The 12,997-nt window shown below is 52.4% G+C and overlaps 1 protein-coding gene across 1 annotated transcript; it reads right to left on the reverse strand.

Moving 5' to 3' along the window:
* Positions 1–1,229: 1,229 nt before the first annotated feature.
* Positions 1,230–12,664, reverse strand: POLR2C (RNA polymerase II subunit C). The gene is made up of 9 exons (XM_044986888.1): positions 12,519–12,664; positions 9,228–9,277; positions 8,511–8,579; positions 7,222–7,274; positions 6,959–7,087; positions 5,706–5,757; positions 4,970–5,138; positions 3,184–3,258; positions 1,230–1,842 (listed from the first exon to the last, which is right to left on the reverse strand). Exons 1-9 carry the CDS (start codon positions 12,602–12,604, stop codon positions 1,698–1,700), a joined length of 828 nt encoding a protein of 275 aa, XP_044842823.1. The 5' UTR covers positions 12,605–12,664; the 3' UTR covers positions 1,230–1,697.
* Between the last annotated feature and the right edge of the window lie 333 nt (positions 12,665–12,997).

The following is a 12,997-nucleotide window of genomic DNA, read 5'->3' on the forward strand; positions in this document are numbered from 1 at the left end:
AAGGGGGTAATTTTCAAATTTTCAGAAGTACCAGAGCACAGGTCTCACTGAAAGGGGTCAGTACTTGCATTCCTAAACCCATTAGGAGCTCACTTCATCAGACAAGGGCGTAGCCCAGCCTGGGCACCTGCCAGACTGTTCTGTTTGCAAGCAAGGAAAGGGGCAGAATCCCTGGGTGGTTAAGGCAACAGATGGAGTTTCAGGCACATTATAGACTCTGAACCCTACAGGCTGGGTCCAGAGCTCCCCCGGAAAACATGCTGCCTCTTCTTTTCACAGCGCAAGGAGCTACTAGGTGGGGCACGGGGCACTTGCTGGAAGATTCTCTGCACCTTGAAATCTTTTAAACCATGATTTGAGGGCTTCCTTGGCTCAGACACAGGTTTGATACAGGAGTGAGTGGGTGAGATTCTGGGGCCTGCGTTGTGCAGGAGGTCAGACTAGATGATCATAATGGTCCCTTCTGACCTTAAAGTCTATGAGTCTATTCCCCGCCACGGCTTGGTTATCCAGGGCATGCCGCAGCAAAGCATCAGGGCAGGCCTGGACATGGAGGCAGTGTTACCCAGCCAAGACCCCTGCACCACACGTGTGGTGTGACCAGAGCAAGTGGCTCTCTGCCTGTTTCCATCTCCATCGAGCCTGGATGCTGCACTGGGAATGCCCCTCCTCCCTGACTGGAGTAATTAAACACAGCTCACTGTCTCGCCTCAGCCTGCCCCCAGAGAGCCAATGGCATTTCTTTAGACTCTCATCTTTAACGTCCTGCTGGGTGACGGTGTCTGGGGGAATTTCAGCCATGGCACCTGCAATGACGGTTTGATAGGTGTTGATCTCCCGGCGTTGTACAGGCCTGACGCTGAATCAGAGGGGTTATCAGTGACAGGCACCCAGCTACCCCGTTCCCCATACAGGGTACATACTGCTCCCATACAGCACACCCCCAAGGAGTCTAAATCCTGCTAAGCCTCCTTGGCACACAGGGTCTCTCTTGGAGCACTGACTTCTGCAGCAGCTCAGCCCCCGAGCCCGGCTTCAGACAGACTCACCCTAGCCCCAGATGCCACGTTATTTACAAGTGCCAGGGCTGGGGGCTGGTTTCTATAGCAGATAATGTCAGGAGCAGCCAACCCTCCAAAGCAGACCTCATTCCATGAATGTCTGGTGGAGAGAACTGATGGCTGGGCCCTCTTCTCCCACAGCCTCAGACACGCTTTCAGGGACGGCTGGACGTAGGAAAGGCTTTATTCAGCACGGTAACAAACAGGACATGGCTGTGCAACTGAGCTGAGATATATGCTTCCAAATCCCAACCCACGGACGGCCAGAGTCCACTGAAAACAGGCAAGAGCTAGGGTCATTTACAGAGATTCACCCCCACACTCCCCATTACAATAATATACACCTGGGGCTCACCGGGGACATCCCTGCACTATGCTGGAAATCTCGTCCCTGCTCCTGCAGAGCAGCTTCCATGCTCTAAAGGGCGACTGGTGGGAAGCCATCTCAATACACATCACATCCCCACCAGCTGAGTGCCAGAAAGGCCTGAAGGTTCAGCACACAAGGAGCAGGGCTCCATGTTCACTTGGCTACGATTAGCCCTGCCCCAGGAAAAAATCAGGTGGCTCCATGAACAGTACGGCACATCAGTGTGACTTGGTCACATGGGAGATTCTGCAGGAAAGGGGCAGGGCTCAGTTTATAGTCAGGACATCACTCTGGATCTCGTGACTTAGCTGGGTCTGGAGGTCGCTCAATTTCTTCTTCAGCCCGGACAGTGCTGAGAGAACGATGGTCTCCGGCCGCAGGGAGCCGCAGGACTCCACGTTGTAATAAAACCTGAGGGTATTGGAGGAGATTAAGATTCTTAGACAGGAAGGCAAAGAACTGGAGATTTCTCTCTGCAGTGTGTTTCCACCCTATTGTACTTCACTGCAGGGAGAGCTCATTCTCAGCTCCTGGGAGTCTGGCTAGCCCTTCCTTTCCACCCACCTTTGCAACAGCAGCCGCAGATCCAAAACGACGGCTTGTAAGGTCACAGGCTACTGCATGTCGCTCAGAGAGCTTTCGCTACGAATGTCTGTATCTGCTCACAAATGCTATGCAGCGCCGAGCACAATGGGCTTGGATCTGACTGGGCTGGTGGCAGCTTTGCCACTACTGCAATACAACTCACTAGCAGTCGTTTCAGCACTGGAAATGGGGATACCAATATGTCCCAGAATCTCAGCTCACCTGCCCAGCTTCAAACACATTCATCGCAGACAAAGATGCAGCATTGTACTCAAGTGCCAGGGCAGAGAAGCCAGTGGAAGGTGAACAAATGTCTCAATTTGAACATGAACGCGACATCTCCGTACCACTCGCCCAACTCCCCAGCAAGCCTTTGATGACACCAGGGTCTCCATATTCATTCTAGTCCTTCCCGATGCCTCCAGAGAAGCCTCATTTACACTGTGATGGGTTATACACACCCCGCCCTGTCTGGGGAAGGGTTAATGAGCTTCTGTGGGCTTAATGTGCCCTGCCCTGCTTCACTTGCAGGAGCAGTCAGGCGTGGAGGGGCAGTTAAAAGGAGAGAGCCTGCTCAGCACAGAGGAGGCTGGGAAAGAGGCAGCTCCTGAAGGACAGCCCAGCTGAGGGCCAGGATACAACCACACACTGGAGCCTCTCTGTGGGAAGGTAGGCCTGGGGCAGGACGATTGTGTTGACTTTGTTACCTGGGACAGGCTTGTGGTCTGAAGGGGATTACTGCAGTTGAGACTCCTCCCCAGGAGATGAGAGCCCTCAACAGAGCTCTGCTTGGAGACCACACGGTGGTTTGTCATGAGCCCCAAAGCACCGTGGTCCCACCCCGCTGCGGCGTGGAAGCAGCACTCTGATCTGAGAGGAGAGGCTCACTGAGTCCTGCACTGCCCCACTGCGTGGATTCCCATTCCCTGATAGGGCAGGCTCTCTTGGAGGGAGAAGTCAGCCAGTCCTGGCTGCCATTTCACTACTCCATCAATGGGCCCCAACCTACTCCCCAGGAAACACCCGCTCCTGAGGCTGGCAAATTGTTCTGCAAAGTCACTGAACCCCACCAGAAAGGCCCAGACAACAGGCTGAGGCGCTTCTGGGTGGCGTTTGGAAATGCCCTCCTCCTTCCCCGTGCGCTGTGGCAGACAGCCAGCTCCTTACCGCTCTGGCTTTCCATTGGGGTCATAGGGAGCCTGGGCCTCATCCTCGTCAATTTCGGAGTATTCGCTCTTTGGCCTAGGATCAAACACAGCAATTAAGGTTAGTGCTGAAACCCACCTCCCCACCGGCTCCTTCCCACCTCGGGCAGCAGTTTGGTCCCATGGCCAACATTCAGCAGTTGAATGAACTGGGGCAGGAGGATGGCGTTAGTGTATTTAAGATTACAGAGATGGAAGAGTCCAATGGCCAAAGCACGATACAGTGTGCCAATAGACATTAGCCAGCACGACTTTACATGGATGCTGTACTTCAGTGGCTCTCAACCTTTCCAGCCGACTGTACCCCCTTTCAGGAGTCTGATTTGTCTTACGTACCCCCAAGTTTAACCTCACTTCAAAACTACTTGCTCACAAAATCAGACATAACAATACAAGTGTCACAGCCACGCTATTATTGAAAAATTGCTCACTGTTATTTTTACCATAATTGTAAAATCAATTGGAACATAAATACTGTACTTACATTTCAGTGGGCAGTATACAGAGCAGTATAAACAATCCACTGTCTGTATGAAATTTTAGTTTATGCCGACTTCGCTAATGCTTTTTATGTAGCCTGTTGTAGAACTAGGCAAATATCTAGATGAGTTGATGCACACCCTGGAAGATCTCTGACTACCCCAGGAGCATACGTACCCCTGGTTGAGAACCACTGCTATACACTCTTAACTGTGTTCCCCAACCTGAGGAACAGGCCTGCCGTTGGAGAAGGGGGTGCCAGGCTAGTTCAGGGCTGGGCACAGGAGAGGATCTAAGAGGATGGGGAAAGGACCCAGCTTCACTTCCTGCCTCCGACACTCAGACTGCAAACAAGCTGCCATGTTTGCAAGATGTCTCATTAAAAGCCACCCAATCTTCCCTGCGCATCTGTGGGGGCAGCTCACAAGCACAGGGCTGCAAGCAGCAGCCTGCCAGCCCAAGTGCCTCTTCTCTGTTCCCCTGGCACTCAGCTGAGCCTTGGATGGCACCAATGGTCACTCCTCACCTGCAGCAACAGGGATCCTTCTAGTGTGGGTGTGTGTAGGAGGGTGTGAGGAAGAGGAACAGGGGAAAATGTCTGCAAAGAATATGAAGTACTAAGATAAAAGGAACAGAAAAATGGAGAGACAGCAGCAACTGTCAGCACATGGCGTCAGGACTAGGAGAGGTGTGTGTGTAGGGGTGCTCACTGGCCAATTCACACCATGGGCAGCTCCACAAAAATAACTGAGAACCACTGTTCTATTCAAATACACTCAAATACACACACACTATTTTAGCATTGCACAGGAGTCGCTCTGCCTACGGGCGAGCTGGCATTTTCATTCCAAACCCCTATTGTCAGTCGCTTACCAAATTCTTACAAATTACCTCTGGGGCTAAAACTTGACCAGCCATTGGAAATGATGTGAAAGGAAATGAAATCGAGTTTGTAGTGAACACGTGTTTGACTAAGAATATTTAGAAGGGGAGACACTAAACTGTCAAACTAAGGATCACCCAGGCCTAATACTATGGGAATATCTCAAGCTTAAAGTAGCATTAACCACCCAGATGACCACCTTTATTGGAGGAACAATACAGATGCTATGGGAATCCTAACTTTAAGTAATCTCATGACTTGTGGTTTTAATTTCTCAGCCACAGTGTTGCATTAATGTTGTCTCTTGTACTGAATACAGAATATTTTCTCTTGGTTGTGATCACATGTGCCACTCAACCAATGCTATTCTCAAACCAGAACATACCATTCCTCCGGCTTGGGGTAGACTGTGTGCCTCAATGCATTGTCTGGATCGTACTCAAAGGCTACTCCTGCGGTAGGGTTCCACTTGGCATGCTCCTTGCCAAATCCCTTCTTGGCATACGCTCGCAATCGCAGCTCCTGGCCCTTCCGTAACTTGACTATGAGGATATCTGAGAAGCACAAACACTGAGTCAAATGGGGTGGGAGAGTGGCTGCAAAGGAGAAATCCTCGCATGGTAGCATGCTTGCATCTGAGTGATGAGTGAGTGGGGAACTATTCGTACATAGGGAAATCTCCTTAGAAAGCGGAGCTCATTTACAATCTTAGAAGGGCTTATTCGTGCCTGGATATCAGCCATGCAACTCCCACCGATGGAAAAATGGGAGCGGTACATGTGGCTGAGGGCATGATTTGGCCTTTAGACCACAGCAGATGGGGAGAAGCTGTTTTGGCATCTTTGCTGTAATACCCAGTTATAACCGAGAGAGAGAGAGAATCTTCTTTACCTCCCAAACAAACATTCTAACTCCAAAGTAGCAGTAAATGCAGAGTTCACATCTGTTTACTGGAACAAAAAGTTAATCCTGTGCACACTGGCATTGCCACACTGCCAGCTTTGCCTGTCAGTGCCACATCTGCAACTGCCCCAGGGTTAACGGACTAGTACTTTGGGGGTATGGGTCAAAGAGGAAAATCGGTTTCTCTCTGCAGCTCTTCTACACAGTGACTCACTTACCATCCTGCTCCACATAGTCATTGGGGTCATTGTCTCTGCTCCGGGATGTCACCTGCATAGAACGAGCCACAGATGAGATCACTGGGGACCAACCCCTTCTCCCAACTTCAAACCCCAGATCATCCACTAAACTAAGAGGCCAGTCATTGCAAACAGACTTAGCCTGTAGTGAATTACTGAAGGTGGGACAAGAAATAATGGGCTTCATCTGCAGCAAGGGAGATCTAGGTTAGATATTAGGAAAAACTCTCTAACTATAAGGATCGTTGAAACTCTTGAATTGGCTTCCAAAGGAGGCTGTGAAATTCCCACCATCAGAGGATTTTCAGAACAGTTTGGACAAACCCTGTCAGGGTTGGTCTAGGTTTACTTGGCCCTGCCTCAGCGCAAGAGGGTTAATTAGATGACTTCCCTTGGTCCCTTCCAGCCCGACACGCTTAGGCTGGTGATTGTATAGCGAGGAAGAGCCAGCCTATACATCTTTCCAGCGCTCCCATATTACAGGATGACCGAGTGGTGCAGTCTGTAGGCCAAGTGTGACCACTGTGGTTCCACGACACTGCACAGAGTTGCTCTATCTTTGATATGGAGGCTTAGCCTGCAGACAACAGATCCCAGCATGCAGTGCTCCATCATAATCAAAGTGGCCTGGCTGCTCAGAGGAAGATTCGACACAGTATTTTTTAAAAAGGAAAACATCTGCGATCTGCTCCACTTTGTGAAAACGAGGGGCAGCCTTCAGACTGCTCCCCTTGGTTAGGGATCCCTGATTGAGTTGTATTTTAAAGACTCGCCCCACCAAATCCCATTGAATCCAATCTCCTGGGGCTCTCAACATCCTTCTCAGAGGCCTGCCAAGAGCCACACAGCTCTGGTATCTCACCTGAGATACCGCTGCTACCTAGCGCTGCTGAGGGCCAACAAGCAAACTTGCAGGCAGCAGAATTTCTGCCAGGCCTTTGAAGGTTCTGAGAGCCCTTCCAAAGAGCCCCCCAGCCATCATGATTTAGAACACAGGTCTAGGTGATGTAACACTGAGGCTGTCTAGGAAGAACTTGGCAACGGATGATCTGAGAGTGCGCACTTGGAACGTGGAAGGGAAGATAGACAGAATACATTAAAGCCTTGTACGAGCTTGACCTAGGATACCTAAAATGTAAGGACGTCATATCTATCAGACAGGAGCCTTGCTCTGTCTGCTTAGAGAAAGGGTAGGGAAGAGACCTGACTGACTGACTTGATCTTATACTGACCGGTATAACCCGGGGGTTGTTGGAGATGAGATCACGGGATGTCACGTGACGAGTCTGGTCTTCATTGCACCGGACATCCAGGGTAAACTCCACAGAACACTCTGGACAGAACTCATCACATGTACAATCCTAGGGAGAGGGGGTAAGAAACAGGTCAGGATCACTGTTCTCTGCCAGTCAGAATGTGTAGCATCCCATGTCAGATCGGGCCATTCTCCCCACACAGCCCTCTCAAAGAGAGCTTGGCGTATCTCTGAACTCACCCTGGAGTACTGCAGCTTATCCACAATGTCATCGCTGGTGAGTGGGATCAGACCTGGAGAGAGAGGTTAGTTAGGGGGAGTGCAGAAAACACCATGAAATACATCAAAGTGATACCAAGGGACCGATCACCCCTCCAGTGAGACCACCAGAGAGGGACAAAGCTCCCGGCATTTCACCATCACAAAAGGTCCCGTCAGTAGTTAGAGAACAGAAAAGACCAAGAGAGTTAAAATACGGTGTTGATGAAATTGCTGTAAGGTGGGTGCATGACTGGTTGAAAGACCGTACTGAGAATAGTTATCAGTGGTTCAATGTCAAACTGGGAGGACCTATCAAGGGGGTGGGGGAGCCCCTTGGGGGTTTGCCCTGGTCCAGTACTAGTCAATATGGTAATTAATGACTTTGCTGGAGCAAACAGTGTTGCCAGTACTTTGGAAGACAGGACTAGAATTCAGAATGATCTTCATAAATTGAGATTTGGACTGAAATCAACAAGAGAAATTCAACACAGACCAGTGTAGTGCTCTGCACTCAGGAGGAAAAATCAAATACAAAATGGGGGCTGACGGGCTAGGCAGCAGTGCTGCTGAAAAGGATCTGGGGGTTATAGGTGATCGCGAATGAGTCAAGAGTGCGGTGCTGCTGCTGGGGAAAGAGGCGAATGTCGCACTGGGATGTATTAACAGAGCACTGGGTGCGAGACCAGGGAGGTAATTGCTCCATTCTGCTCAGCACTGGTGAGGCCTCCGCTGGAGCACTGAGTCCCGTTTGGGGCTCTACGCTTCAAGAGAGTTGTGGACAAATTGGAGTGGGTCCAGAGGAGAGCAACAACAATGAAAAAAGGTTTAGAAAACCTGACCTGTGAGGAAAGGTTGAAACAGTCAAGGGAAGACTCAGGGGGTGCGGGACATAAGTCTACAAATATGTCAAGGACGGTTATTAAGAAGATGGCAATGAACAGTTCTCCGTAACTACCCAGGGTAGGAGAAAAGGTAATCGGCTCAGGTTGCAGCCATGGAGATTTAAGTTAAATATTAACGATCCTGCTAGTTAGAAAGGATTTTCTAAGGACTGGAATAGGTTACCAAGGGAAGTTTTTAAGAACAGGCTCACAAACACGGGTGGTCTAGGTTTACTTGGTCCTGCCTCCGCACAAGGGGCTGGACTAGATGACCTCATGAGGTCCCTTTCAGCCCTATGATTCTAGGCTTGTTCCCTACAATACATTCTAGACATACTTAGGGACCAGAATGATTTTCCTCCTTTCTTTAAGATGTTGGTTACTCACCCAATCTGTGTGCAATGAACTCATCATGGAGCACAGAGGAGTTAGCATCTATCTGGACCCAGTCTATGGCTGCAAACAGAACAGAAACAAGTAATCAAAGCTCTTGGAGGTAGAAAGACACTGAGTTCATGGGACCTCTACCCCCATGATGATATATGGTTTCAGAGAGGCTGAAAAGTTTTGATGGTCTTAGATCCCATGTGCAAAACCTAATAAAAATAACTTAACTAAATGTTAAAGGCTCAGGCACATTAGCAATTCATTTGCATACCTTTCCCCAAATACAAAGGGCACAGGGACGTCTGGCACAGGTGAGAGGGTGGCTGGGAACCGAAGGAACAGTGACAATGGCAGCTGATTGAGTCTAAGGATATGCCTACATGGCAGTTTGGTGGACGATTCCCAGCTCAGGTAGTACACATGCTGGCTGTGCTTGAGCGACTGTGCTAAAAATCGCAGGGTGGAGTCACGGCAGCACAGGTGACCACTCAGGCTAGTTACCCAAGGGGACGCCCAGGACTGCACTCAGCTGGCTAGCCCAAGCCACGGCCTATGCCACTGTGTCCCCGCTGCTATTTTTAGTGTGGTCACTCAAGCAGACCTAGCACACGTCTGACCACCCAAGCTAGGAATCCCCCTCCTCACTGCTGTGCAGATGTTCCCCTACGGGATCTTCTTCATGAACAGACAACAAAAGACTAAAGGAGGAGAAAATACCTATTATGGGAACTTCGGCTATAAATACTCTTCGGATGGAATTCGCTACCCTGTAACAGAGGAGAAAACCAGCACTGAGACACTGAGAAACACAAGTAATGAACATCAAAATGCACGTAATCCCGTGTGAGAGAGACAGACATGAGGAGTTACCCTGAGCTCGGCTAACACAAACTATACACAAAGGAGAGCTCAGTATGAGGACGGGGACATTCAGGGTGTCTCTTTCTCGCTAGTCTGATACCACATCCACCATCATAGTATCCGAGGGAGAGTACGTTTACACTGCGGAGGCTGTCCTGACACTTCTCTGAACGATGGCAGGCACGGCGACGCATTTGGTGGCACAGCCGCATCTACACTAAGAGTTAGGTTGGCACAGCTACATTGATAAGGGGCGTGAGCTATCTCGACTTAACTTTCACGCATAAACCAGGCCTGAGTGTCTTAAGAGACAAGGTTTGTTCCAAATAGACATGGCCAAAGTGCAGCCTGCCAAGACTAATGATACCTGCTCCCTGGATCCTTTTCATTCTCCATTCATCCACCACTAGATTTCTTTGCCCACCAGCAAAGCTTTATTGATAAGAGTAAACCCAATCGGGCTCTATGCCGCTTTCCCCACCCTGCTCCTAGTGCTACTGCCCTTCGTTAATAGCGGCCAGCCTATAAAGAGAGCCCAGAGCTTCATCTGCGACCCCTGTTCTGACCACTCACAATAAGAGGTTCAATCAGACTCTTTACAGTCTCCCCATAACAAGCCACCCCCAGGCTAATAGGACTGGCAATTCCTACTGAGGAGAGAGGCCCTAGTGGAAAAGTAGGACGTGCTAATGATTATCGGTGAAATTCTTACAGAGGTCACAATGCCATAAACTGAAGTGTACACAGTAATAGTGTCACGGCCCCTTGTGCTCAGCAGAACACTGGACCTAGATTCTGCAGCAAGGTCCCTGGATTATGTGGGACTCTAGCGTGGCAGGCTGAAGATCAGTTTAATTTAAATTAAAAATGGAGAGTAATAAATTAAATATGAAAATAGAATCTGAATCCAAGCTCCTACTTATGTGTGGGGGCCATTCATTTCACCTTTTCCCTGTTTTCACCATACCACAGACTTTTGTACTGATAATGCATCACAGACTTTTCTTTCTCTGGAGGGGAGAGGTTAGAGGTTTTGGCAGCCAGGTAGGGATAGCTGGCCCTTTTGGCATCCTGGTAGGCATGGGGGGTCTTCAGGGTTCGTGGGATAAGCACATTATCTGGGTCTACTAAAACAACCAGCAGTGAAATGGCAGACAATGCTGACACCTAAATTCTGAACTGTAGGTTAACAGCTCCACTGAAATAAATGGGGCAGTTCACACCTCTCGGAGGTACGATTTCAGGCTGTCTACAGATTCCCGCAGACAGTAATGGCTTGGGTCACATTTCTTCCATGTTTTTAAGGGATTCTTCACAAACAAAAACTAGAAATGTTATTTTTTAAAAGGAAAATAGATTCTGGAGTACAATTCTGTGGCAAAAATGAGGAGTGCACAGATCCCTGAATATACTTGGCCAAGGATCAGGCTAAACATCAAAATGTAAAGATGAAACAGACTTGTGAATGAACCTTTAGAGCCAGGGCACAGATAGTTGGGGGGGGACAGGGTTTGTTTACAGGGAGACATTTCTGTGTCTTCCCCCAGCCAAGGCACATAAAGGTCAAGACCAGAGCAGCTGGCCCAATCTATGGAGCTGGAGAGTGCGAATTGTGGTGCCTGGATCATCCCGTGTGGGTGGCAGTCTCCTTGTTTCGCCCAGCCCCCAGCAGTCCATCAGCCTGGTCACCTGCCCCCGGGGCCCCAGCAGACAGGTCTGTGCCCCAGCCCCATCCTACCTTCTGGCAGCACACTGAGGGGAGAGGGCACCATGCACTAGGGGGTCTCCTTCTCCCACCTAGCTGGGCACCCCTCAGGCATCTTAGAGCCAGGGGAGGGCAGGAACCTAAGGCTGGAAGGTGGGCAGGGAAAAGCTCCGAGAGGGGAAGGGGTGGGTGGAACCTCGAGATGCAGTGAAGCCCTTTGCCCTGTTCTCCCCAGGAGGAACGGAGGGGGGGCAAAGTGAGTGTGGGATGCGGCTCAGGCCCTCTCAGATGTGGGGCAAGGGAATCAGGATCCTCCCCAAGGGAGGAGTGTCTCCCCCTCCCCCGAGCCTGGCGGCTCTATCCAGCACAGCACCCCCCCCCCCCAGCCTCCCACAGCCCTCCCACCATTCCCTGAGTGCCTCACTCCCTGCAGCCCCCCGCCTCCCACAGCCCTCCCACCATTCCCTGAGTGCCTCACTCCCCACAGCCCCCCGCTCCCCACAGCCCTCCCACCATTCCCTACAGCCCCCCTGCTCCCTGCAACCATTCCCTGAGTGCCTCACTCCCTGCAGCCCCCCCCGCTCCGAGTGCCCCACTCTCCGCAGCCCCCCCAACCCTCTGCAGCCCCCTCAACCATTCCCTACAGCTCCCTGCAACTATTCCCTGAGTGCCCACTGCCCTGCAGCCCCCCGTCTCCCTGAGTGCCCCACTCCCTGCAGCCCCCCCAACCCTCTGCAGCCCCCTCAACCATTGCCTACAGCACCCCCCTGCTCCCTGCAACCATTCCCTGAGTGCCCCACTCCCTGCAGCCCCCCCGCTCCCCACAGCCCTCCCACCATTCCCTGAGTGCCTCACTCCCCACAGCCCTCCCACACCATTCCCTGAGTGCCCCACTCCCCGCAGCCCCGCCGCTCCCCACAGCCCTCCCACCATTCCCTGAGTGCCCCACTCCCCGCAGCCCCCCAACCCCCTTCAGCTCCTCCCACCATTCCCTACAGCTCCCCCGCTCCCTCCCACCATTCCCTGAGTGCCCCACTCCCCGCAGCCCCCACAACCCTCTGCAGGCCCCTCAGCCATTCCCTACAGCCCCCCGCTCCCTGCAACTATTCCCTGAGTGCCCACTCCCCGCAGCCCCGCCGCTCCCCACAGCCCTCCCAACCATTCCGAGTGCCCCACTCCCTGCGGCCATCCCCCAACTTCCTGCAGCCCCCCATCCCCCCAACCATCCCCCCAACCATCCCCTGAGTGTCCCACACCCTGCAGCCCCCGACTCTCTGCGGCTCTTCCGCTCCCCGCAGCCCCCCAACCATTCCGCGTGCCCCACTCCCTGCGGCCCCCTGCTCCCCACAGCCCTCCCAACCCCCTGCAGGCCCCAACCATTCCCTGAGTGCCCCACTCCCCGCAGCTCCGCTCCCACCATTCCCCGAGCCCCCCCCGCTCACGCCAGGTCCGTGTTCTCGATGATGAACTTGACGTTCTCGTCGGTGAGCTCGGTGATGCGCACCGTGGGCTGGTTGGCGTACGGCATGGCGGGCCCCGCGCCGCGGCCTGCTCCGCTCCGCCCCGCCCCGCCCGCAGCGCCGCCGCGCTCCGCCCTGCGCCCCGGGAGTACACGCCCTGCTCCGCAGCCGTGCGGGGCCGCCCACAGCCAGCGCCGGGCACCTCCCCCCGCCCCGCCCCGGGGCAGGGCAGCTCTAGCACCGCCCGGGCTGGAGGATGCACCGGGCGCCCAAACCCGGCTCCCCCATCTCCCCCCACCTGTGATCATAGCATCTGCGGGCCCCCAAGGGGGTAGGCGCTGTACAAACACCTCCCGCCTTTGATGCTGGGACTAGCCCGGTGCTGGAGCTGGCCAAGCCAGAGCCGCTGGAAGCAGATGTGCAGCAAAGGAGCCGTAGGGTGACACCACACAGGAACCCAC

Source organism: Mauremys mutica, chromosome 14, assembly GCF_020497125.1.
Source record: "Mauremys mutica isolate MM-2020 ecotype Southern chromosome 14, ASM2049712v1, whole genome shotgun sequence".
NCBI lineage: Eukaryota > Metazoa > Chordata > Testudines > Geoemydidae > Mauremys > Mauremys mutica.